The following is a 24,014-nucleotide window of genomic DNA, read 5'->3' on the forward strand; positions in this document are numbered from 1 at the left end:
GGCTGCTGCAGACCAGGAAGCTAGGAGGGGGTACGGAGGGTTCTTCTTAGGGCCTTTGGTGGCAGCACAGTGTCTCTCGTACCTTGATTTTGGGCTTTGAGCCTCCAGATCTGCCGGAGGATGGACTCCTGTTGTTTTAAGCCCCCGGGGAGTGGGAGTTTTTTCCACCAGCCCTCAGCAACTCATCCAGAAGCAAACGTGTGCGTTTCAAGTCACGCCTATTAACACCAGAATCAGGAGCACTAAGGAATTGGTTAGAACCGAAGACAAGAGATGACAGACACTTAGACTCCTGAGCAGGTGACAGGGGTGAGGTGAGGAGGCAGAGAAATTGGCCAAGCAAGTCTGGGGGTGCTGAGGCTGGGGGGCAGGAGTGGGGACAAAAGGAGACATCCTGGGACAGACTGAACCCCAAGGAGTCAGCATCCTGATCCCAGGTGTGGGGCAGGCATTTCTCAACAAAATCCTGTCACTTTTTAATGGCAACAAATCACAAATTTGTCATCTTATCATCCATATAGAAGCAAAACCATGCCCAGCTCCCCGTCAAGGAGGAGGGAAGGGCCGCTGGCCACCGGCCATCTCTGCCGCGTGGCACCCTCCCTTTCAAAGGGGCCGAGACTCCCTCCCTGATGACCACATTGGAAGACGGTTCTGTTAGAGCAGGAAACAGGAAGGCTGTTTTCTCCATGTGAACACTTAGGGGAGGAGAAGGTGCCTCACAGTTTCTAATACTGATCTGGCTCCAGTGTTGTAGCCCAAGAAAAACATCTCTAATGGTGAAATTCCTCTCTGGAAAGGCCCTAAGAACAGTAATGGGGGGAGGGGTGTATTAGTGCTAATTCTGAGCACACTGGGGGCAAGCTCATTTGGAAAAAAGATGAAAGTGTTGCCTGAGGCCAAAGGCCACCTCTTGGCACCATCCAGTGGAGCACAGTCCTGGGTAAGTATTAATTTTGAAGATGTCTGTGTGTGACGGACACCCTGTCAGGGCGCTGCCGTGGGACAGGCCACACACCTCAGTGTGCAAGACCCACTTAGCAGGTTCAGATGAGCTGGGCCAAATCATGCTCAGAGCACTTGTAAAAAGATTAACATTTTAATACATTAGCACCGGAACATGCTGTACAAGCAACAGGAAAACGGCAGTTGTCAATGTGTGAATTTAGTCTCAGGGTTGAGTTCATCCCAGGAAATGAAATCTCAATTTAGACTCTCCCCCCTACTCCCCAATCCACATGTTTATTTTAGGATCCGGGAGAACACTGTTACTCAGCAAATGTACTTCACATCGAGACACGGTTAGAGTGTATTCATCAGGGAAAAGGATGTGAAGTTCTCACTTTCTCTTTAAAACAGTTTGAAGTGGGCCTGCCAAGGCCAAACCACACCTGACGGGCGAGCTGTCTCAAGGCGGTGATGCACACTGCCGTGCGGGCAGGCGGAGGGGGAGACGGACAGAGAGAGGGAGAGACTGAGAGAGGTGGAGGCAGAGACAGGGAGAGACAGAGAGAGGTGGAGGCAGAGACAGGGAGAGACAGACGAGAGAGGACGATCTGTGTGCACCCTTTTCATGAGAAAGGGTGCTAAGGGGCCAGCATGGGGATTACCTGGAGTTTTCTAGTGCACTTGCTGGGGGCCTGCCGCCCACCTAGGAGGCAAACAGGAGCAGGCGGGCAGGACCCTGCCATCAGAGGCCTCGCCAGGAGGGGGCAGCCCAGGCTGCACCCAGTGGGTCCACCTGGCGTCCGGGAGACTGGGCGCCTGCGGACTTCAGGGGAATTCCGACAGGAGACCAAGCTGGGCTCCAGTTCCCGTCAGCAGGCTGTTGTCTACCTCAAAGCCGCACGTGAGACTTGCATTTCAGACTGTGTCTGGTCTCTCAGGCCCTTCTGTTAGAAGCAGCTACTCTCTTTACATGGAAAGGCAAGGCAGTTTGTTTTATTTTTTAAAACTACGCTGTCAGCTCTTCTGCCCGGCCCCTGGCACTTACCTGGTCTCCTCAATGACAAAGTCACCGCAGAAGGGGGGTGGGGAGAGGCCCTGCCCCCAGACTCTCTATCCGTAACATATTTGCCTACATCTTTGCCCCAAAGGGTATGCTTATTGGAGATAAAGACAGAACATTAGGGGAAAATACCCAACAACTTCTTTAGAAGGAAAGAGGGATCAAACCTCTCTTCCTGCTAAAATTTTTGAACTAAAATAACTTCAATCTTTCAAATGATACATCTATACATACTTTTGGGGGGCAGTTGATGCTTTTATAATAAAGGGGTAATGTTTCACATTCTTATCCCTCCCGACACATTCTAAGTCTTTTGGAAATGGTAAAATAATTACCGTCAGTTGACCTGCCTGTAACTGACATGTATATGTGCATGCAATCCAGATAGTCTACAGGAATACACAGCATCATTTTGGAGCAGAAATATCCTATCACATTGCTTGTCCTATGATGTTGGTGCTCAAATGTTTCCCATCCATTCTGCCAATAGCTCACTCATTGTTTCATCTGCATTTATCCAGGCAAAACGTTCTTTCACCTCAGACGTTATTTCCAACTCGCTAGAGTTTGAGCTGTCAAAGAGTACGTACTATTTCCCCGATTAAATTAGAAGTAATATCATCACGGAAAGGCCTCTTTAATAACTTTCCCCGGCATGCTGTTAAGATTCCGAGATGATTTATAGTGTGTGCATATTTGTACACACCCCGCCCCCATTCTTCAGCCACAACCTGTGATATTCATTTCCTATGACGTTTCGCCCTGTGCAGCAACTGTTCCTGTTTCCCATTTTCATTTTTAATGGGAAGAAGCTACACTGCTCTTTTTAGTCCCCACAGATGACAATGATATCAAACTCTGAAGTGTTACAAAAAGGAAGGGGACTCCAGGACGCTTCCCCAGTTACGAATAAGGAAGGTCACCTGGCAGCTGGGCGTTGAAACACACTCCATAATTTTACGATTACACCGTCTCTCAAGTATAAATTTTGAGGAAAATATACAATTTTAAAATGTAGAAATCCACACCATGATTTTTTATAGAACACCCATTTAGTTATTAAATGGTTATAAATTAGCCATTGGTCATTTACCCTTCTAAATGATTTAACCTTTCCAATGATCATTTCATCTGTTTTCTATATATAAAAAAAAAAAAAAATCAAAGAAATTGGAGATATGGAAAAGACACCGGGCGAGGATCTGAAAGTGATTTGGTAGCTTTCGAATTGACATAATCTTGGCCTGGCGCGGCTCATTTTGGAAGGCTGCCTCAAATTTCCCCTGGTTTTGAACTTTTTTTTTTCCTTACCACTTTCATCTAGCAAGAAATCATCCTGGTAACGGAACTTCTCTGGTCCACATGCAATAAAAATGTCATCGTCACCAAAAAAGTCCTGAAGGCACATCACCTACAAGAGAAAAGCATGGCACTCAGCAAGAGGTTAGCAGAACAGCAATTACAACAATGCGGCAAGTCAACATCTGCATGGAGCCCCTTCCTGCCGAATGCCAGCAGCGGGGCAGCTCCTCCCCGGGAGTTTCAAAGCCAGGTCCCCGGCATCTGGTACTAGTAAGAAACATGTTCCCATGCCGCTGTGCAGGAAGACGGGGTACGGGAAATAGAGCCAGGAACTGTCACATTTATGACTTGATAGATCAGTGGGCTCGGAGGTAGGAGCCCTGTATTTTCATAAGAGCGAAGGCAGCGGCCTGTGGGAAGGGAGCAGCCCCTTTTTTCTCCTGAATGTAATATTCCTTGATAGCAAGGGACATCAGCACATGGTGTGAGCAACAATAATATTCCTTGATAGCAATGGACATCAGCACATGGTGTGAGCAACAATAATATTCCTTGATAGCAATGGACATCAGCACATGGTGTGAGCAACAAAGGTGTTTTTCAGTGACTGATGCCATCGTAGGCACACGATGGTCACTGTCAGGAGTAACAACAGAATAAAAAGCTGTTGCAGAACATGGATACCATGTCTCCAGACCCCTTCTACACCTAGTGGAGACAAACTAACCATTTGTAACCGGAGCACCAGCCAAGGGGTTACTGCTGGGATCTGGATACCCAGACAAGACTCACCAGCTCCCTGCAGTCCCGTAGAAGAAAACCGTGAAAACAACCTTTTGGTGTTTCTTCACCTGACTGTTCTCCAGTAACTGAGAACTAAATGCATGTTTCGAGTAAACGTGGTCAACACGCACACTTCCCAGTAACTGCCCTCCGGCCCGAGCCTGCGGTGTGATCTTTCGTTGGTGATGTGCGTCATGCCAACACTGGGCGCGGGGAACGGTGCCCATCTCTGCCCGGTTTAACTTCCTGTGACCCCTGGAGCAAACCCTGCCGCGGGCACCGAGAGGCAGGCGGTCGGACTGGAGGGGGCGGACTCGGGCAGCGTCTCCCCTGCCGGCTGAGCGCAGCCCTTCCTGGGGCGTCAGCTTCTTCGGCCGTGCTTACTTACTGTCGGGCCCTCGCTCCCTCGGTGGTGGCTTCGTGTGGGGTCTCTCTGCGGGTCTGCCCCTTGTCCGTCTGGGTGACCCCCCCCACACACACACACACATCGAGGCCTTACGGTAATAGGGCGGGAGAAAGAAGCACCGTTTAAAGTCCCCAGGCGCACTGATACTCAGGTTTCAATAGTTTTTCCCACGAACCTCTTACTTCCAAATAATTGCGCGGCTGACGTTTTAAGGATGAAATTTCTAGAACGGTTTGCTGGCAAGCTCTGAGCACCAGTGAGGGACAACCCTGGCCGTCAGTACTGACTCTGTGCGTGCTCCACACCTCCGGGGACTGGGGGGACCGCGCAAGGATCCAGGCCGTGGCCGAGGGTCCCCGACGGCAGGGGCTCCGATCTCACGCGTGGGTGACAAGCAGGCCCCCGGCTTCCAGACCCTGCGGTCTGCTCAACTGCTCTTGCGCCCTGATTCCACCCGACACCCGGTTCACCTCTGTACCCACGACCCCGCCCCCGCCCAGCTTTCTTGGTCTGCTGGGGTCCCCTAACCCAACGCCACACAGGCCTCTCCATTTTACCTGCGGGAGCCCGTGCGAACGTGCCGGTCAGCAGAGAGCACACGCCCCGCAGCGCGGAGGACGTGGTCATTCCCTCGGGCGTCCCCATTCCAGCAGGTTCCCCCACGAGGAGGGGGAAGGGCGCTGCAGGGGGCTCACCTGCCCCGGGGTACACGCGGTTCTGTGAACCACTGGCCTATCTCCGGCCTCTTGGGACTTGTCCCTGCCTTCAGTTTTGGGGGAACCAGAGATCTGTATTCTGCCGAGAAAACTGGCCTCTGTCAAAATGTTCCCACGTGAGCAAAGACACTGTACACATAGGACATGTCAGTCATACAGCAGGTGCTCAGTGTATGCACACACTGCTTAATAGTCTACCAATTTTCAATTCTGACCTACGGCGATGGTTATTACATGAATCTAACTCCATATAAAAACATTCTACTCACTGCATTAGAATTGATCTCTGGCCCTGGCCAGTTTGGCTCAGCGGTTAGAGCGTTGGCCTGCAGTCCGGAGAGACCCGGGTTCGGTTCCCGCTAAGGGCATGTACCTCGGTTGCAGTTTGTCCCCGGCCCTGGTTGGTCGTGCGGGTGGCAGCCACTCGATGTGTCCCTTTCACATCGATGTTTCTCTCTCTCTCTCTCTCTTCCTCTCTCTCCCTCCCACTCTATCTGTACAAAAATGGAAAAATGTCCTCAGGTGAGGAAAAAAAAAAAAAATTAGAATTGATCTCTGGTGGTGCTTAGCATGATGCCATACCCTCTGTACCTCCAAAAACATGGTTGATTATAATTACAGATGTGATTGATGGAAAAAGCTCTTGAAAGGGGATCAGGATACCTGGATTCTGAGACAGATTTGCCATAATCATTGTATTTCTTAAATTACCTAATTTCTCTTAGTTATCAGTTTCTGCATGAGTTCTAACATGGTTTTACCACAGGAATTATATGATGAAGATATAAAGAAAAGATGAAATTCCTTCTGGTGTGATATAGCAATAAACAGTTCTATATACATTACGACATTTAATCCTCCCTGCTATGAAAAAGACAGACTCTGTTTAGCAATAGTTAGATGTAATTACTGTCCCTATTTTACAGATTTACAAATGTAGCCAGGTTAAATAGAAGGTCAGCAGCAATTTGAAACCGGGCCAGTTAGAATTTAAATGCACGTTCTTAACTACAAGCTGCAGGAAAACAAGTCTACTCAAATACCCAGAAACATGTAGCTCTATGTTTGTGTATTATAAATTTCAGTTAATAAAACCACTGTAATAGTTATCACAGCTATTTTACATTTATAGTTTATAATAAAAAGTGTCCAATAAAAATTTTAAAGGCAGTTTAATTAGTTCTTTGACTGAAAAAAAAAAACAAAAAATGAATAGCCATATTCAGTGTTCTGCCTGCCTTCCCGTGAAATCGGAATTGGTATCTTTTCCATTAACTTGTCATTACACACCCTGGGAGAAAACAGCCAGAGACAAATATGGACTTCCTCTGCTCTGGCTTCCGGTTTGCTTAGCTCTGCAAGGTCAGGGCCTCAAACAAAGGCAGTGAAAACATCTGCTATTTACACATTTCCAAAGCAGGACTGTGGAATCCATTCCCCTCACTGTAACCAGGTCTCCATGGTGACGCTGACGTCAGGGACCTGGGCTGATGCTCAGCGGGGCCTGCAGGGCAATATTTTCTTTACATGAGCGCCCTCTACCCACAGAACGCGGGATATCTCCGCGCCGGGACCTCATTTGTTCGAAGCCAGTCACTGTGTCTTCATCAGGTAATCAAGTATCTTACCGTCACATTTTTATTTTACATGAAATTACAAACAAATGCAAAAATAACAGCCAAGAAATTTAGTCCACTTATTGGAATTATTGAGCATGATATATCCTTTCAGTTTTAATTTTCTTTAAAAAAACAAACAAACCCTAAAACAGCCTTATTTATAATTTCTCATTCTTCTTAACACTAAAGAGGGTAGGCTTAAAAGTTCTGTTGTCCACACTTGAGCGAGATGGGTTTTTTCCCAAAAAAGGAATGCTTGTACTTCTGTTTAAAAAAACCCAGTCACCTGTTTTTCTAAGGCACCAGAATCAACAACTTTCTTTTTTCTGCACAATTCGTAATATGATCATTATAATTAGCTTTCAGTTAAAACTTGGCACACATGGGTCCCCTCATCCTGCCAAAACTTCATTTTGAGAAGGTTTCTCTTCCAATTTTATTCCACACTTGGCTTCTTTTCTCCACTCTTAGCACCGAGTGTTGTTATGCCACAGGATAATTTAAGTCAATCACTGTGGAGTTTTCCGTTCTATGATCACATAATCCCATACATTCCTGGTTTTAAAATATGTCAACATATTTATAGCCAAATATTAGGAATGTGTTATGTTGTCATAAGAATTCAGTCTTCAATTACCTTTTATTTCTTTTATTACTTTTTATTTCTCTGGTGATAAACTTTTATGCAAATGACAACTTATTTTACAACTCTTCTTGTAGCTAGAAATTTCTGATAAAAATATCTTTTAAAAAAATGCTGGTTCTCACCCAGCCTGTGTGGCTCAGTGGACTGAGCGCTGTCCCATGGCCTGAGAGGTCCCAGTTTGATTCCCAGTCAGGGCACATGCCAGGGTTGAGGCTCATTCCCAGTGGGGGGCGAACAGGAGGAAACCAGCTGATGTTTCTCTCTCACATCGATGTTTCTATCTCTCTCTCTCTTCCTCCCCCTCGCTCTTAAAAGAAAAGTCAGTTAAAAACATATTTTTTTAAAAATCGCTGGTTCTTGCCCAGAGAAAGATATAGCCATTAAGAAAAAAATGAATACATTCTTCAAGTAATTAGAGAAAGAAAAATAAGGATCCTCAAATGATGTTTTCACAAATTTGAAGCTCCAAATTACTTTTGTTCTTGCAAAAGTGGATAATATTGTTGAAATTCAGAGTTTGCTAGTAGCTAAAATTGGAATAAGATGCTGATACTTAAAGAAATGAAAAAAAGAAAATGTTCTTTTTGAAATGCAAGCAACTTAATTGGATGGGTCAATCAGAAACAACAGCAACAACAACAATCACAGAATGGAAACTGTATTCCTGCCTCGGGTGTGTTCTCAGGTGCTGGTCTACACGAACATCAGGTAGGGAGGCCTGTGGTGAAACGTTCTCTTTGACCAAGAAATGCTTTCTTCAACCATGGGCTCAGACAAACCTCAGTAGATAGCAACCTATTTTAAATGACCAGTTTTTCATTACTAATCCTATTATTTTTATTTAATTTATTTGGGTCATATTGCTTAATAAAATTATATAGGTTTCAGGTGTACAGTTCTAGAATACATCATCTGTATACTGTATTGTGTGTTCACCAATCCAAGTCAAGTAAGTCTCTTTCCTTCACCATTTATAGCCCTATTCCCTCCTACACCTCTCCCACCCCCTTTCTCTCTGGGAATCACACTGCTGTCTGTCTAAGAGTTTGGTTTATTTTCGCTTAAATTCTTTACCTTTTTCACCCATCCCACAACACCCCTCGCCTCTGACAGCTGTCAGTCTGTTCTCTATGAGTCTGTTTATATTTTAATTGTTAGTTTATTTCATTCATTAGATTCCACATATTAGTGAAATCATATGGTAATTGTCTTTCTCTGACTGGTGTATTTCACTTAGCATAATGCTTTCCAGGTCCATCCATGCTGTTGCAAAGGGTAGGATTTCCTTCTTTTTCATATCTGAGTAGTATTCCATTTTGTAAATGTACCGCCGCTTTTGTATCCACTCATGCATTGATGGGCACCTGAACTGCTACCAAATTTGGTTATTGTAAATAACACTGCAATGAACATATGGGTGCATGTATTATTTCAAATTAGTGTTTCAGATTTCTTTGGCTGTATTCCCAGAATTGGAATCGCTGGGTCATAAGGCAGTTCCATTTTTAATTTTTTTGAGGTAACTTCATACTGCTTTCCGCAGTGGCTGCACCAGTCTGCATTCCCACCAACAGTGCGTAAGAGTTCCCTTTTCTTCACATCCTCTCCAACACTTCTCCTTTGTTGATTTATTGATGGCAGCCATTCCGACAGGTGTAAGGTGTTATCTCATTGTGGTTTTAATTTGCATGTCTCTGATGATTAGTGACACTGAGCACCTTTCCATAGGTCTACTGGCCATCTGCATGTACTCTTTGAAGAAGTGTTTATTCAGGTCCTTTGCCCACTTTTTAATTGGATTGCTTGTTTTTTTGGTGTTGAGTTGTCTAAGTCCTTTATAAATTTTGGATACTAACCCCCTACCAGAAGTATCACTGGTGAATATGTTCCCCCATTCAGTGGGTGGCCTTTTCATTTTGTTGATGGTTTCCTTTGCTGTGCAAAAACTCTTAGTTTCACATAGAACTATCTGTTTATTTTTACTTCCCTTGCCTGAGGAAATATATCAGAAAAAATAATGCTACAAGAAAGGTCCAGGATTTTATTGCCTATGTTTCTAGGATTTTTATCATTTTGAGTCTCACATTTAAGTCTTTTATCCATTTTGAGTTTATTCTTCTATGTAATGTAAGTTGGTGGTCTAGTTTCTTTTTCTTTTTTTGCAAGTATCTGTCCAATTTTCCCAACACCACTTATTGAATAGACTCTCTTTACCCCACTGTATATTTTAGTCTTTTTAAATTTTAATTGAATATAAAACATGGGTTTATTTCTGTGCTCTCTATTCTGTTCCATTATTCTATATGTCTGCTTATATGCCAATACCAGGCTGTTTTGATTACTAAGGTTTTGTAGTATAGTTTGACATCAGGTAGAATGATTCTTCCAATTTTGTTCTTCTTTCTCAAGATTGCTATTGCTATTTGGGGTCTTGTGTGGTTCCATGCACATTTTTGGAGTATTTGTTCTAGTTCTGTGAAATGCACCACTGGTATCTTGATAGGAATTGTACTGAATCTATAGACGGCTTTGGGTAATATTGATATTTTATGATGTTAATTCTTTCTATTCATGAATATGGTAAATGCTTCCATTTATTTATATCTTCCTCAATTTATTTCTTCAATAAATCCCACTTGATAATGGTGTATGATCTTTTTAAAGTACTGCTGGTTCCACTGTGCTAGTGTTTTGTTGAGGACTTCAGCATCTATGTTCATCTGCAATACTGGTGTATAATTTTCTTTCTTTATCTGGTTTTGGATTTAGGATAATGCTATAAATAGAGCTTGGGAGTCTTCCTTCCTCTTGAATCATTTGGAATAGTTTGAGAAGGACAGGTGTCAGTTCTTCTTTGAATGTTTGGGAAAACTCACCTGTGCAGCCATCCAGTCCCAGACTTTGTTTGTTGGGAATTTGATTACTGCTTCAATTCCACTAGTTGTAATGTGTCTATTCAGATTCTTTGATTCTTCCTGATTTATTTTTGGAAGATTGTATGTTTCCAGGAATTTAACCATTTCTTCCAGATTTCATTTATTTCTGCTCTGATATTATTTCCTTCCTTCTAGTCACATTGGGATTTGTTGTTTCATTTCAAGTTCCTTTAAGTGTAAAGCTAGATATTTATTTGAGCTTTTTCCTGTTTCTTGAAATAGGCCTGAATTGCTATGAATTTCCCTCTTAGGACTACTTTAGCTATGTCCCATTGATTTTGGGTTGTGTCCCCATTTTCTTTTTTTAATATGTTTTTATTGATTTTTTTAGAGAGAGGAAGGGAGAAAGAGATAGAAACATTGATGTGAGAGAGAAACATTGATCGGCTGTCTACTGCACACCCTCTACTAGAGATTAAGCCCTCAACCTGGGCATGTGCCCTGACTGTGAATCGAACTGGGACCTCTCAGTCCATGGGCTGATGCTCAATCCACTGAGCCACACTGGCTGGGCTCTCCTTCAATTTTAAGTGATAGCCTTGCTAGGTAAAGTAGTCTTGGTTGTAGGCCTTTTCTTTTACCACTTTGAATGTTTCATGCCAATCCCTTCTGGCCTGTAATGTTTCTGTTAAGAAATCAACTGAGTCTTATGGGAGCTCCCTTGTAGAAAACTAACTGTCCTTTTCTTGCTGCTTTTAAGATTCTCTTTTTGTCTTTAACATTTGTCATTTTAATTATGATGTGTCTTGGTGTGGGTCTCTTTGGTTTCATTTTGTTGGGGACTCTCTGCACTTATTGTACCTGTGTGTCTTTTTCCTTCACCAGGAGAGTTAGGGAAGTTTTTGGTCACTATTTCTTCAAATAGGTTCTCGATCTCTTGCTCTCTCTCTTCTCCTTCTGGTTCCCCTGTGATACAGATAATGTTATGCTTTATGTTTTCCCAAAGGTCCCTTAAAGTATCCTCATTTAAAAAAATTTTTTTTTCTTTTTGCTGCTTTTATTGGGTAGGCTTTTTCTTTTTTCATCTTGTCTTCCAAATTGCTGCTCTGATTCTCTGCTTCATCCAACCTACTGTTTATTCTTTCCAGTGTATGCTTCATTTCAGATATTGTATTCTTCATTTCTTTCTGGTCCTCTTTTACGGTTTTTATGTCCTTTTCTATGCTGTTGAGCATCCTTATAAACATTCATTTGAACTTGATGCCTGATAAATTGTTTGTCTCCATTTAATTTAGCTCTTTTTCTGGAAATTTTTTTCCTTGTTCTTTCATTTGGGGTCTGTTTCTCTGTCTCTTTATTTTGATTGTCTCTTTGTATCTGTGTACTCAATAAATCTGCTATGACTCCCAGTCGTCATGGGGTGGCCTCATGTAGTATATGTCTTGTGCGGTCCAGTGGTGCAGACTCCTTGATCACCTGAGCTGAGTGTTCCAGGAATGTCCCTTGTGTGGGTTATGTAGGGCCTCCTGTGGTAATTGCATCTTCATTGCTACTGGTCCATTCTTGTGTGAGGTTGACCCTCAGGCTGGCTGACTGTGAGGCACAACCTGACTACAGCTGCTGCACAGGTGCTGAGCACTCAGAGCAGAATTCACCCCGCAGGGTGTGGTGTCTGCTCAGATCTCCCTTTGGCTACGCAGTTGTGAAGCTTATTGGATCCTGCTCTGATGTTGTCTGAAGCCAATCACTGGGTGTGTGGTACTGGGTCTCTTGGGAGGGGCTCCGGTGCAGGCTCACATCAGACGCTGCCTGTGATTGGTCCTGGCAACTTGTTTGGAGCTACAAGCGATCCACAGCTTGTGGCTGCCTCTGCCGGGCCTGGGAGCATGCGGGAAGTTGTGCGCCAAGGCTGGCGTTTACCAGCGCCAGGCCTGCGGGCAGGTCAGCGAAAGTCCCAAGGCGCCCGAAGTTCCACCTCCACCTGCCTCTGCCTGCTGACCGCCGGGTAGGCTCGTCCCCGAAAGAGGCACTGGTGGTACTAGTGTAGCATGATACAGGTCCACAGTGAGTGACTGGGGCGAGGCAAGTGGTCGTCCTGTGACGGGGAGCTGTTGGTCAGGCTGTGGGGAAACAGGGGGTGTGGCCCCTACCCTGGAGCTCCACAACTTAGTCTCTCCTGGATTTTCCATGACCAAGAAGGGTGGGGCCACCAACAGTCAGGCTACTAGGAGTCAAGCAGGTGTGGCCTCGAGCACAGCGGGTGGGTGTGCTGGAAGCCCAGAGAGGGTTCTGGAAGACAGCCCGTGAGGGGGAGCACTAGTCGGGTTCATGGGAAAGTTGGGGTTATGGCTCCCACCCCAAAGCCACTCAACTCAGTCGCTGACACCCTCTGAATCTGCTTAGACCTCTACACCCTGGCCAAGCCAGCGAACTCCTCAGCAGGCCATAAGCTCCACAGGGTGGGGCAAGAGGGCGTCCAGAGGGTGGGGCGGATACCACAGAGAGGGGAGTGCTCCACCCAGAAAGATGGCATCTGTTGTATAGAAGAATGACCAAGCTCGGGGTCCTAGTGGCTGTCCCTTAAGCCTTCTCCCCAGAACCACAGACCCAGACTCTCCTCATGCGATTCTAGTCTGCTCTGCCCTCTGTCCGCTGAGCCCAGGGCGAGTGGCTGCAAATGAAATTGTGTGTGTTGCCCTTTAAAAAGGTGCCTGTATCTTCAGCGGATAGCACGTTCCCTGATGGACAGGAACCCTACTGCCTTTCACAGCCAGATGTTATGTGGGTACCATTTTATGGCTCTGTGCTCTGGTTTGGGGAGCCCAGCTTGGGATTTAGACCCCATACTTCCCAGGGGTGTCCCCCCACAGCTGAGATATCCCACTGGAACCTCAACAACCACCCACAGGAGCAGGGAGAGCCGTCTTCACGCCCCCACCCTTCCTACCAGTCTTGATGTGGCTTCTTCTGTAAATCCTTGGGTAGAAGACTCCTCTTCAGTCTTTAGTTGGTTATGCAGGATGTTTCCCGTTTTTGTTTGTTTGTTTGTTTGTAATACTTTCTTCTTCTCCTCCTTCTCCTTCTCCTCCTCTTTCTCCTCCTCCTTCTTTAGGTGTAAAGTAACCTTCTAGTACCAAGTACTGACCAGGCATCTTTGCTCTGCCACCTAACAGGTGTGTGACTTTGGGCAGCTGTATAATGTCTTCAAGCCTGTTTCCTGCTTTGTGAATGGGGTTGCCAATGCTTACCTCGCAGACTCCCCTGAGGATTCCCCGAGTCACTGAAAAGTGTGCATGACATGCCTGCCCACAGAGAGCCAGTGGCTGCTACATAAGAACTAGCATGAGAAAGGCACAGCATGGCACTGTGTCAGGCGTCATTCGAGACATCTGGGACTGTCATTTAAGAACAGAACACCAAAAATCCTTGCAAGATCTGGGAAAGAAGAGCTTTATTCCAGGGGCTTCTACTAATTCTGGTCTCTTGCCAAGTTAACACAAACTCAATCCCATTACGCTTGATTTCACCTGCTGAGACATGGCTGCCGTTGTCTACCTCGTCTTTAGAGTATCGTCCTCTGCACACATAAGGAATTAAATCACAGCCCAAGAAAGTGGAAACAGGCACACGGTCATCTCTTTGGAGAGTGTACAAGTTCAGAAGCGAACCCTTATCAGCTCCCTGAAGGTAGGTGCTACGGTCGGGCGGGTCCTCCAAACTGATATGCTGACATTCTAACCCCCGATGCGATGGTACTGGGAAGCAGGGGTAGGTCACGGGATCAGTGTCCTTATAGGAGAAGCCTGAGAACATTCCTTTGCCCTTCGGCTATGTGAGTTTACAGCAAAAAGCTGGCTATCTAACCACACAATGATCTGCAGGTGCCTTGATCTTAAACTTCTCAGCCTCTAGAACTGTGAAAACAAATTCCCACTGTTTCTAATCCACTTAGTCTGCAGTACTTTCTTATACCAGCTCTAATGGACTAAGACACTCAATGGATGTTCAAGATTAAGGGCAGCCAAGCCCAACAACTGGCTGATTGGTCTAGCCTGATTCAAGTCATTATTTTCAAAGTGAAAAAAAGAGGTAAACTTATATGATATTGCTTAGAGGATCTTCGAAAAGACTCATGTAAATAGGTATTTGAGATTGTGGCTTGGTTTCTAGTGAAGCAGAAACAAAGACTATGATTGTGAGAAAAAGAAGAAATCAAACGATTTCAAGACATATCAAGCCATCGACTCCAGAACCTTAAAAGCAGATGAGGAGAGAAAAGCCACAATGGGAAGAGAAGGTGCTGAGAGTTCGTTGTCTGTTTAACATTTGAACCGTGACATTGGGAATGATGCTACCTTCACACAACTCTGAGGAACGCTTCAAGCTCTCCTTACCAGTGCCAGGTGTTGTGGCTGTCCACGGTGGGTGTCACACATGCGGGACTCGCCAGGGCCAGGCAGAAATATGGACAGGCAGGTAACTACCAGCAGTGACCATGGCAAACCGAAGTCAGTAGCACCGGGTACTGTGCCTTTCTGTGCCACTTTATTCTTTTATTGTTAAAAATAAGAACTGTTGTCATATTAACTAACCCCTGATTCAGACTGGTGCAGCCACTGTTGAAAACAGTATGGAGTTTCCTCAAAAAATTAAAAATGAAGCTGCCATTTGACCCAGTGATCCCACTTCTGGGATTACATCCTAAGAATCTCTGAACACCAATCAGGAAGAATATATGTACCCCCATGTTCGTAGCAGCACTATTTACAATAGCTAAGATCTGGAAACAGCCCAAGTGTCCATCAGTAGACGAATGGATAGAAAAGCAGTGGTACATATACACAATGGAGTACTATGCAGCTGTAAGAAAGAAGGATCTCTTGCCCAGCCAGTGTGGCTCAGTGGTTGAGCATCGACCCAGGCACCAAGAGGTCACCAGTTTGATTACCAGTCAGGACACATGCCCAGGTTGTGGGCCAAATCTCCAGTGAGGGGCATGCAGAAGGTGGCCAATCGATGTTCTCTCTCATCAATGTTTCTATCTCTCTCACTGTCTCCCTTTCTCTCTTTCTCAAAATCAATAAAAAAATTTTTTTAAAAAAAGAAGGATCTCTTCCCCTATGAGACAGCATGGAGGGACTTGGAGAGTATTGCGCTAAGTGAAATAAGCCAGTGAGAAATAGACAAGTTTCACATGATCTCACTTGTATGTGGAATCTAATCAACAAAATAAACTGGCGAAGAAAACAGATCCAGAGACATGGAAGCACAAAACAGGCTGACAAACCTCAGAGGGAAGGGGGTGGGGTTAAGGGATTGACCAAAGAACTATATGCATACCTATGGACATATACGATGGCGTGATGAAGGCCCGGGGTGGGGAGAAGGGGTCAATAGGGGGAAGGGGGACATATGTATTACTTTCAACAATAAAGATAAATGTAAAAAATAAGAAAGAATAGTCATCCCCAAATCCAGACCAAAAAAGATAAACAAAAATAAAAGATCTGCAACATCACATAACCGCTCCCCAACGGCCCCTCTGACTGGAACTCAGAAATGTTCACATAAAGCTCCTTGAACAGACTACGCCTGGACGAACACCAGTCGATTCACTTATAAACATCTGTTCTCTGTTCTTGTGTCGGGTCCTGACTGACAGCCAAGATGAAGGACACGGACGTGACATCCCTAGAGGCCCGTGATGACCACCAGCCTAGAGAACAGCATGGACAGGACAGGTTGGGGCAGACTGAACTCGGAACAGGGCACAAGAGTCTCTGGAAGCCAGAGCAGAGACGGCAGCGGGATCTGTCGCCTGGGTGTAAAGTTAGGAATCGTGTGAAGGTTGGGCTTCAAACCCAGAGCACCCAACGCAACCCTCAGAGCCTGTGCAAGGAGACGCCTGCAGGTATCGTTTCTCTGGGCCAACGGTTCAAATTGTTCTTAAAGCAACTAACTGGTCTCACTCAATCTTGTTAACTCTCACTCAACAAACACAGCGAGCCTGTCACCATGCTGGTCTCCACTTGTGCTTTCCAGGAGCCCAGCCCAGCGCAAGGCCCACGATAAGCCAGCCCCACGGAATCAAGCACTGCACTGATCCCTCCCAGGAACGCTTTGGGAAACCTGCATTTTCCAAAAGTTTTACAAGAAAATCACAATCCTAAGAAACAGCATCTATTTGAGAGATAAGAACATAAAGACAATCACTTTGGCTTTTAGGTTCTTGTGCACTGGCTTGTCACTTGAGGTTGTAGGTAAAAACGTGGTCATGATATTCCCAAGCCGTGGAAGTATGCTTTTGTCAGGAATATTTGTAAATGTGATTTGACATTAAAGTATGGAGTTGGTTGCTTTAAATATTTCTATATCTAATCTACTTAAAATTTATAGCTTGATGTTAAAAGGGATTTTGTGTACAATTCAAATTAGTCTTCTCAAATAAATGACGTTTTTCAAACCAGCGTCATCGCCGCTGCTACCACCCAATTACCCTGCCATTGCCACCACCACCACCATCCTCATCACCACCACCACCACCATCCTCATCACCACCACCATCATCACCACTGTCACCACCACCACCACCACTACCATCACCACCATCATTACCACCACCATCAGCACCACCACCACCACCATCATCACCACCTTCACTATCACCATCACCACCACCACCACCACCATCACCACCACCTTCACCATCACCATCACCACCACCATCACCACTATCACCACCACAACCACCACCACTACCACCACCATCACCACCTCCACCACCACCATGGGACATCCCCCTCATGAAACTTTGAAGTTTCTGAGGATTCCAAAATGGCAGTGGAGTGAATGGAAGCTACACAGGCCATATCCCAGGACCAAACTGGAATTACAACTAAAATAAAGACAAATCGTCAGGAAAAAGCAACAGAAAAGCTGCTTGTGAGGACCATATAACAAGGGAACCTGAATCAAGCCTGGTAGGATGGCGAAGGTGTGAGAGAGGGCTAAGAGCCCACGGACAGCAGTGGTCTTAGCTGTGAGCAGTGCCCTCGGGGTTAACCTCCCAAGCCCACTATCCTGGCGCAGAGAGCCAGGATAGAGTGCTAAAATAGCCACAGCCACTCAGCTTGAGCTCCGGTACAGGGAGGGCGCTCAAAGCCTTTGCTGAGTTGCTGCCACGCAGGACGGTGGCCATCATACTGCTTCCCAGGGCTCTGGGGAGACGCAGCGGCACCTCCAGCATAAATTCGACCCCACCCAGTTAGGCCATTGGAATGCAATTTGAGGCTCATTAACAACCAGCTTCTGCCCCACCCTTTGGAAATCCCCTTACGCTGAACACCGGAGGGAGTTTTTCATTCAACTGAGAACCCAAGGCTCTTCAAGTAACCACAACTAATAGCCTCCAGGCAAAAAGCTAGAGCATAACTGAACCATTCCTACCCAGAGAAGTAAGACTTGACAGTGGTGTTTAACGTGGGTCCCTCCACACTCATCCAAACCCAGTAAAGGGAGCCACAAACAGCAGAACACCAACAGCTACAGGAAAATTTTGACAGGCTCCAAAACCCACTCAGATAGCCAAAATGGTGAAGCAAAGAAACAAATCCTAAATGAAAGAACAAGAGACCTCTACTGAATATGAGATAAATAAAATGCAGTTAAGCAAGTTAACAGAGCTAGAATTCAGAGCCATGATCTAGAGGAAGCTCAACAGCATGAGTAAGGACATCAACACCATGAGAAAAGACATAAAAACATTGAAAATCAACCAATTGAAAATAAAAAAAACCATCAAAAAGAAATGAAGAATGATATAGCAGAAATAAAGAACACATTGGAAGGACTAAATAGCAGAGTAGAGAAAACTGAGGACCAGATCAGTGAATTAGAAGACAGGGTAGAAAAAATCAACCAATCAGAAAACCAAAAGGGAAAAAACAATGAAAAAACAGGAAGACAGCTTAAGAGAACTGTGGGACAACTGGAAACATAATAATATTCACATCATAGGAGTCCCCGAAGAAGAAGAAAATGAGCAAGGGTTAGAGAATATATTTGAAGAAATAGTGACAGAAAACTTCCCTAATTTGGTGAAGGAAGAAGGCATTCAAGTTCAAGAAGCACAGAGAGCTCCAAGTAAGAAGAACCCAAACAAGCCCACACCAAGACACATAGTAATTAAAATGCCAAAAATTAAAGACAAAGAGAAAATTCTAAAGGCAGCAAGAGATAAGCAACAGGTTACCAACAAAGAAATCCCCATAAGGCTCTCAGCTGACTTCTCAATGTAAACACTACAGGCCAGAAGGGAATGGCATGAAGTCATCAAGGTCATGAAAAACAAGGATCTGAATCTAAGGCTACTCTACCCAGCAAGGCTATCATTCAAATAGAAGGTCAAATAAAGAGTTTCCCAGAACAAAAAAAAAAAGGCTAAGGGAATACATTAGCACGAAACCACCACTGCAAGAAATGTTAAAAGGACTACTGTAATTAGTAGAAGAAATGGGAAAAAAATATATATATAATCACACTAAACAAAAATGTCAATAAATAAGTAGATACAATAATCACCTTAAATGTAAATACATCGAATGATCTGATAAAAAGACACAGAGTAGCTGATTGGATAAGAAAGCATGACTCATATATATGTTGTTTACAAGAAACCCGCCTCAGAACAAAAAGGTTGAAAGTGAAAAAAATCTTCCAAGCAAACAGAAAGGAAAAAAAGGCTGGGGTAGCAATACTCATATCTGGTAAAACAGATTTCAAAATGAAGGCCATAATTAGAGACAAAGAAGGCCACTACATAATATTGAAAGGATCTATCCAACAGGAAGATATAACCTTGGTAAACAAATATGCACTCAATATAGGAGCACCAAAATATGTTAAAAAATTTCTGGAGGCCTTCAGATGAGAAATTGACAGCAATACAACATTAGCAGGGGACTTCAACACCCCACTGACATCACTGGATAGATCCTCTAGACAAAAAATTAGCAAGAAAACAGAGACTCTAAATGAAGCACTAGACCAAATGGATTTAATAGATATCTACAGAGAATTACACCCCAAAACTACAGAATTCACATTCTTCTCAAGTGCACATGGAACATTCTCAATGATAGACCACATGTTAGGACACAAACTAAGTCTGTACAAGTCCAAGAAGATTGAAATCATATCAAGCATCTTCTCAGATCACAATGGCATGAAACTAGAAATCAACTGCAACAAGAACATGCAAAGACATTTGAACACATGGAGGCTAAATAGCATGTTATTAAACAATGAATGGATTGCCAAGGAGATCAAGGAAGAAATTAAAAACTTCCTGGAAACCAATGAAAATGAACACACAACAACACAAAATCTATGGGATGCAGCGAAAGTAGTTCTGAGAGGAAAGTTCATAGCACTACAGGCCTACCTCAAGAAGCAAGAAAAATTTCTAATACACTATCTAACCTTACAACTTAAAGAACTAGAAAGCAAACAAAAAGAAAACCCCAGAGCAAGTAGAAGGAAGGAAATAGTAAAGATCACAGCAGAAATAAATTACAGAGACAAACAAAACAAAACAAACAATTCAAAATATCAATGAAACAAAGAGCTGGTTTTTCAAAAAGATAAACAAGATTGATGGACCCTTAGCTAGACTCACCAAGAAACAAAGAGAGAGAACCCAAATACACAAAATCAAAAATGAAAGAGAAGTAACAACTGACATCACAGAAATACAAAGGATTGTTAACAAATACTATGAACAATTATATGGCAATAAATTAGACAATCTAAGCAAAATGGAAAAATTTCTAGTAACACATGGTCTCCCAAAACTGGACCGCGAAGAGATAAAAAACTTGAGCAGACCAATAACAACTAAGGAAATTGAAGAGGTAATCAAGACCCTCCCAGCAAACAAAAACCCAGGCCCAGAGAGCTTCACTGGAAAGTTTTACTGAGCATTCAAAGAAGAACTAACACCCATTCTCCTCAAACTATTTCAAAAAATTCAAGAAAAAAGAAGACTTCCAAATTTGTTTTATGAGGTCAGCATTATTCTAATTCCAAAACCAGAAAAAGACACTACAAAGAAAGAAAACTACAGGCCAATATCCCTGATGAACATAGATGCCAATGTCCTGAACAAAATATTAGCAAATCGGATCCAGCAATATATCAAAACAATTATTCACCATGACCAAGTGGGATTCATCCCAGGGATGCAAGGCTGGTACAATATTCGCAAATCAATAAATGTGATGCACCACATAAACAAAATGAAGAATAAAAACCACATGATCATATCAATAAGTGCTGAAAGAGCATTCAACAAAATCCAGCACCCACTTCTGATAAAAATGCTCAGCAATGGGGGAATAGAGGAATCATATCTCAACATAATAAAGACCATATATGAAAGACCTACAGCCAACATCATACTCAATGGGCAGAAACTAAAAGCATTTCCCTTAAGAAAAGGAACAAGACCGGGATGCCCACTTTTGCCACCCTTATTTAACATAGTACTTCCATAAGACTGGAAGTCTTAGCCATAGCAATCAAACATGAAGAAAAAATAAAAGGGATTCAAATTGGAAAGGAGAAAGTGAAACTGTCATTATTCATGGATGACATGATATTATACATAGAAAACCCTATTGACTTCATCAAAAATCTACTGGACTTAATAAATTAATTTGGCAAAGTAGCAGGATACAAAATTAACATCAAGAAATTGACAGCATTTTTATACACAAATGATGAACTCACAAAAAAAGGAACAACAACAACAAAAATCCCATTTACCATCGTGGCAAAAATATTAAGATACTTAGGAATAAACTTAACCAAAGAAGTAAAGGACCTATTCACAGAAAACTACAGGACATTGAAAAAGGAAATAGAAGAAGATATAAAAAAGTGGAAGCACATACTTTGTTCATGGACTGGAAGAATTAACATCATTAAAATGTCCATATTGCCCAAAGCAATCTATGGATTCAGTGCAATCCCCATTAAAATACCAATGTCATATTTCACAGAACTAGAACAAATAGTACTTCAAAAGTTCATATGAAACCAAAAACGACCCCGAATAGCCACAACAATCTTGAAAAATAAGAACAAAGTAGGAGGGATCACAATACTGGATATCAGGTTATAGTGCAAAGCTACTGTAATCAAAACAGCCTGGTACTGGCACTAGAACAGGCATATAGACCAGTGGAAAAGAACAGAAAACCCAGAAATGGACCCAAGACAATATGCTCAATTAATATTTGACAAAGATGGCAAAAGCATACAATGGAATAAAGACAGCCTCTTTAATAAATGGTGTTGGGAAAATTGGACAGCTACATGCAAAAAAATAAAACTAGACCACCAACTTACACCGTACACAAGAATAAACTCAAAATGGATAAAAAACTTAATATGACCCATGAATCCATAAAAATACTAGAAGAAAATGTAGGCAACAAAATTTCGGACATCATGCACAGCAGAATTTTCACTAATACAACACCTAAGGCAAGAGAAACGAAGGAAAAAATGAACACATGGGACTACATCAAATTCAAAAGCTTCTGCACAGCGAAAGAAACAACCATCAAAATGAAAAGGGAACCCACTGTATGGGAGAACATCATTGCCAATGATATATCATATAAGGGGTTAATTCCCAATATATATAGAGAGAGTGCTCATACAACTCAACAAAAGGAAGACAAAGAACCCAATTAAAAAATGGGCAGAGGAGCTGAAAAAACACCTCTCCAAACAGGACATATAAATAGCCAAGAGATACATGAAGAAATGTTCAACATCACTAATCATCAGAGAGATGCAAATTAAAGCAACAATGAGGTATCACCTCACACCTGTCAGAATGGCCGCCATCAACATATCATCAAACAAGTGCTGGTGAGCGTGGGGAGAAAAGGGGACTCTAGTGCACTGCTGGTGGGAATGCAGACTGGTGCAGCCACTATGGAAAACACTATGGTGTTTCCTCAGAAAATTAAAAATTGAACTTCCATTTGACCCAGTGATCCTACTTCTAAGAATATACCCTAAGAAGCCTGAAACACCAATCAGGAAGAATATATGTACCCCCATGTTCATAGCAGCACTATTTACAATAGCTAAGATCTGGAAATAGCCCAAGTGTCCATCAGTAGGCAAATGGATAAAAAAGCTGCGGTTCATGTACACAATGGAGTACTATGCAGCTATAAGAAAGAAAGATCTCTTATCCTTTGAGACAACACAGAGGGACCTGGAGAGTATTATGCTAAGTGAAGCAAGCCAAGCAGAGAAAGACAAATATCACATGATCTCACTTATTTGTGGTGCAATATAATGAACATAACAGTCTGAGAAACAGACCCAGAGATGTGGAAGTAGGGTACAGACTGACAACCCTCAGAAGAGGAGATGGTGGGGGGAGGGAAGAGATAAACCACAGAACTTATATGCATGTACGCATAACCAATGGACACGGACAACAAAACTGGGAACGGGGTGGGGGGAATGGGCTGGAGGGTGTCAATGGGGGGAAAAAAGGAGAACATCTGTAACAAAAGTATATTAATAAAAAAACAAAAAACAAAACTGAAGTTTTTAATAAATGAGCTGAGGACAGAGCCTTTGCCTCTTACGTGTTCTGTGCCGATAGCAGTCAGCGTTCTCATGGGCTCCTCATTAGACAAGGATCCCAGTCACAGCCCGTCCAAATGCAACTTAAAGTTACATTGTAAATCATTATTTTAAAAAAACACTTTTACCCAAACTCAAATACAGCTAGTGAAGACATTTACCATATAACATCAGAAATATTATTGAAGAAAAATATTATTCCAAAAATATATCTGGGAGCTTTAGCTTTCAAAATTGCTAAAGAAAACATTCTCTGGAATTGTTTGAGTAATAACACTGTTTTTGCATAATTGTATTATGATCTAAGCACAGCTGATAAAAGGCTGAGGGAGAGATGGCAATAGTAAGATAAGACATTTACAATCCAAAACACAAGCTTGTCTTCAAAACAACATGTTTTTGTACATCAAAGTTGCTGTGGGTGTACGACTATGAACACATACTTGGCGATATTCCTATTCAGTGGCCTTTTTAAAAATTATATGTAGTGAACAAAACATTCTAGGCCAATTTTTTTCCTTGGCTCTATCCTAAACTATGTATATCAGAGCTTCTCATTCTTTTTTTTTTTTTTTTTTTTTAATATGTTTTTATTGATATTTTAGAGAGAGTGGAAGGGAGAGAGAGAGAGAGAATCAGCAATGTGAGAGAGAAACATCGATCAGCTGCCTCCTGCACGCCCCCTACTGGGGATGGAGCCGGCACCTGGGCAGTGCCCTGACTGGGAATCGAACCCGGACCCTCAGCCCATGGGGCTGTGCTGAGCCACAGCGGCCCGGCTCTACCTGTTTTTAAGTCTCAGCACAGAGGTGCGCGAACCACGCGTGAGCGCCAGGTGTTCGGTGTCCCGGGGCAAACGCCTGCAGGGGCCCGGCAGGTGGCGGTCAGAGGGAAGCGGCCCAGGCACAGCCAGAACCGAGCAACCGGAGCGGTACCTGGCACTGAGCCGGGAGACCGCATGGGCTGGTGCGGGCGGTATCACA

The 24,014-nt window shown here is 43.5% G+C and overlaps 1 protein-coding gene across 1 annotated transcript in view; it reads right to left on the bottom strand.

Moving 5' to 3' along the window:
- DCLK1 (doublecortin like kinase 1) overlaps window positions 1–24,014 on the bottom strand; it is a 361,421-nt gene that overhangs the window by 191,533 nt on the left and 145,874 nt on the right. The window contains exon 4 of the mRNA XM_036250158.1: window positions 3,320–3,419. Coding sequence (XP_036106051.1) covers window positions 3,320–3,419 — 100 coding nt within the window. The remainder of the gene's footprint in view (window positions 1–3,319; window positions 3,420–24,014) is intronic.

The sequence above is a fragment of the Molossus molossus genome, unplaced genomic scaffold (genome assembly GCF_014108415.1).
Source record: "Molossus molossus isolate mMolMol1 unplaced genomic scaffold, mMolMol1.p scaffold_m16_p_9, whole genome shotgun sequence".
NCBI classification, from domain to species: Eukaryota; Metazoa; Chordata; class Mammalia; order Chiroptera; family Molossidae; genus Molossus; species Molossus molossus.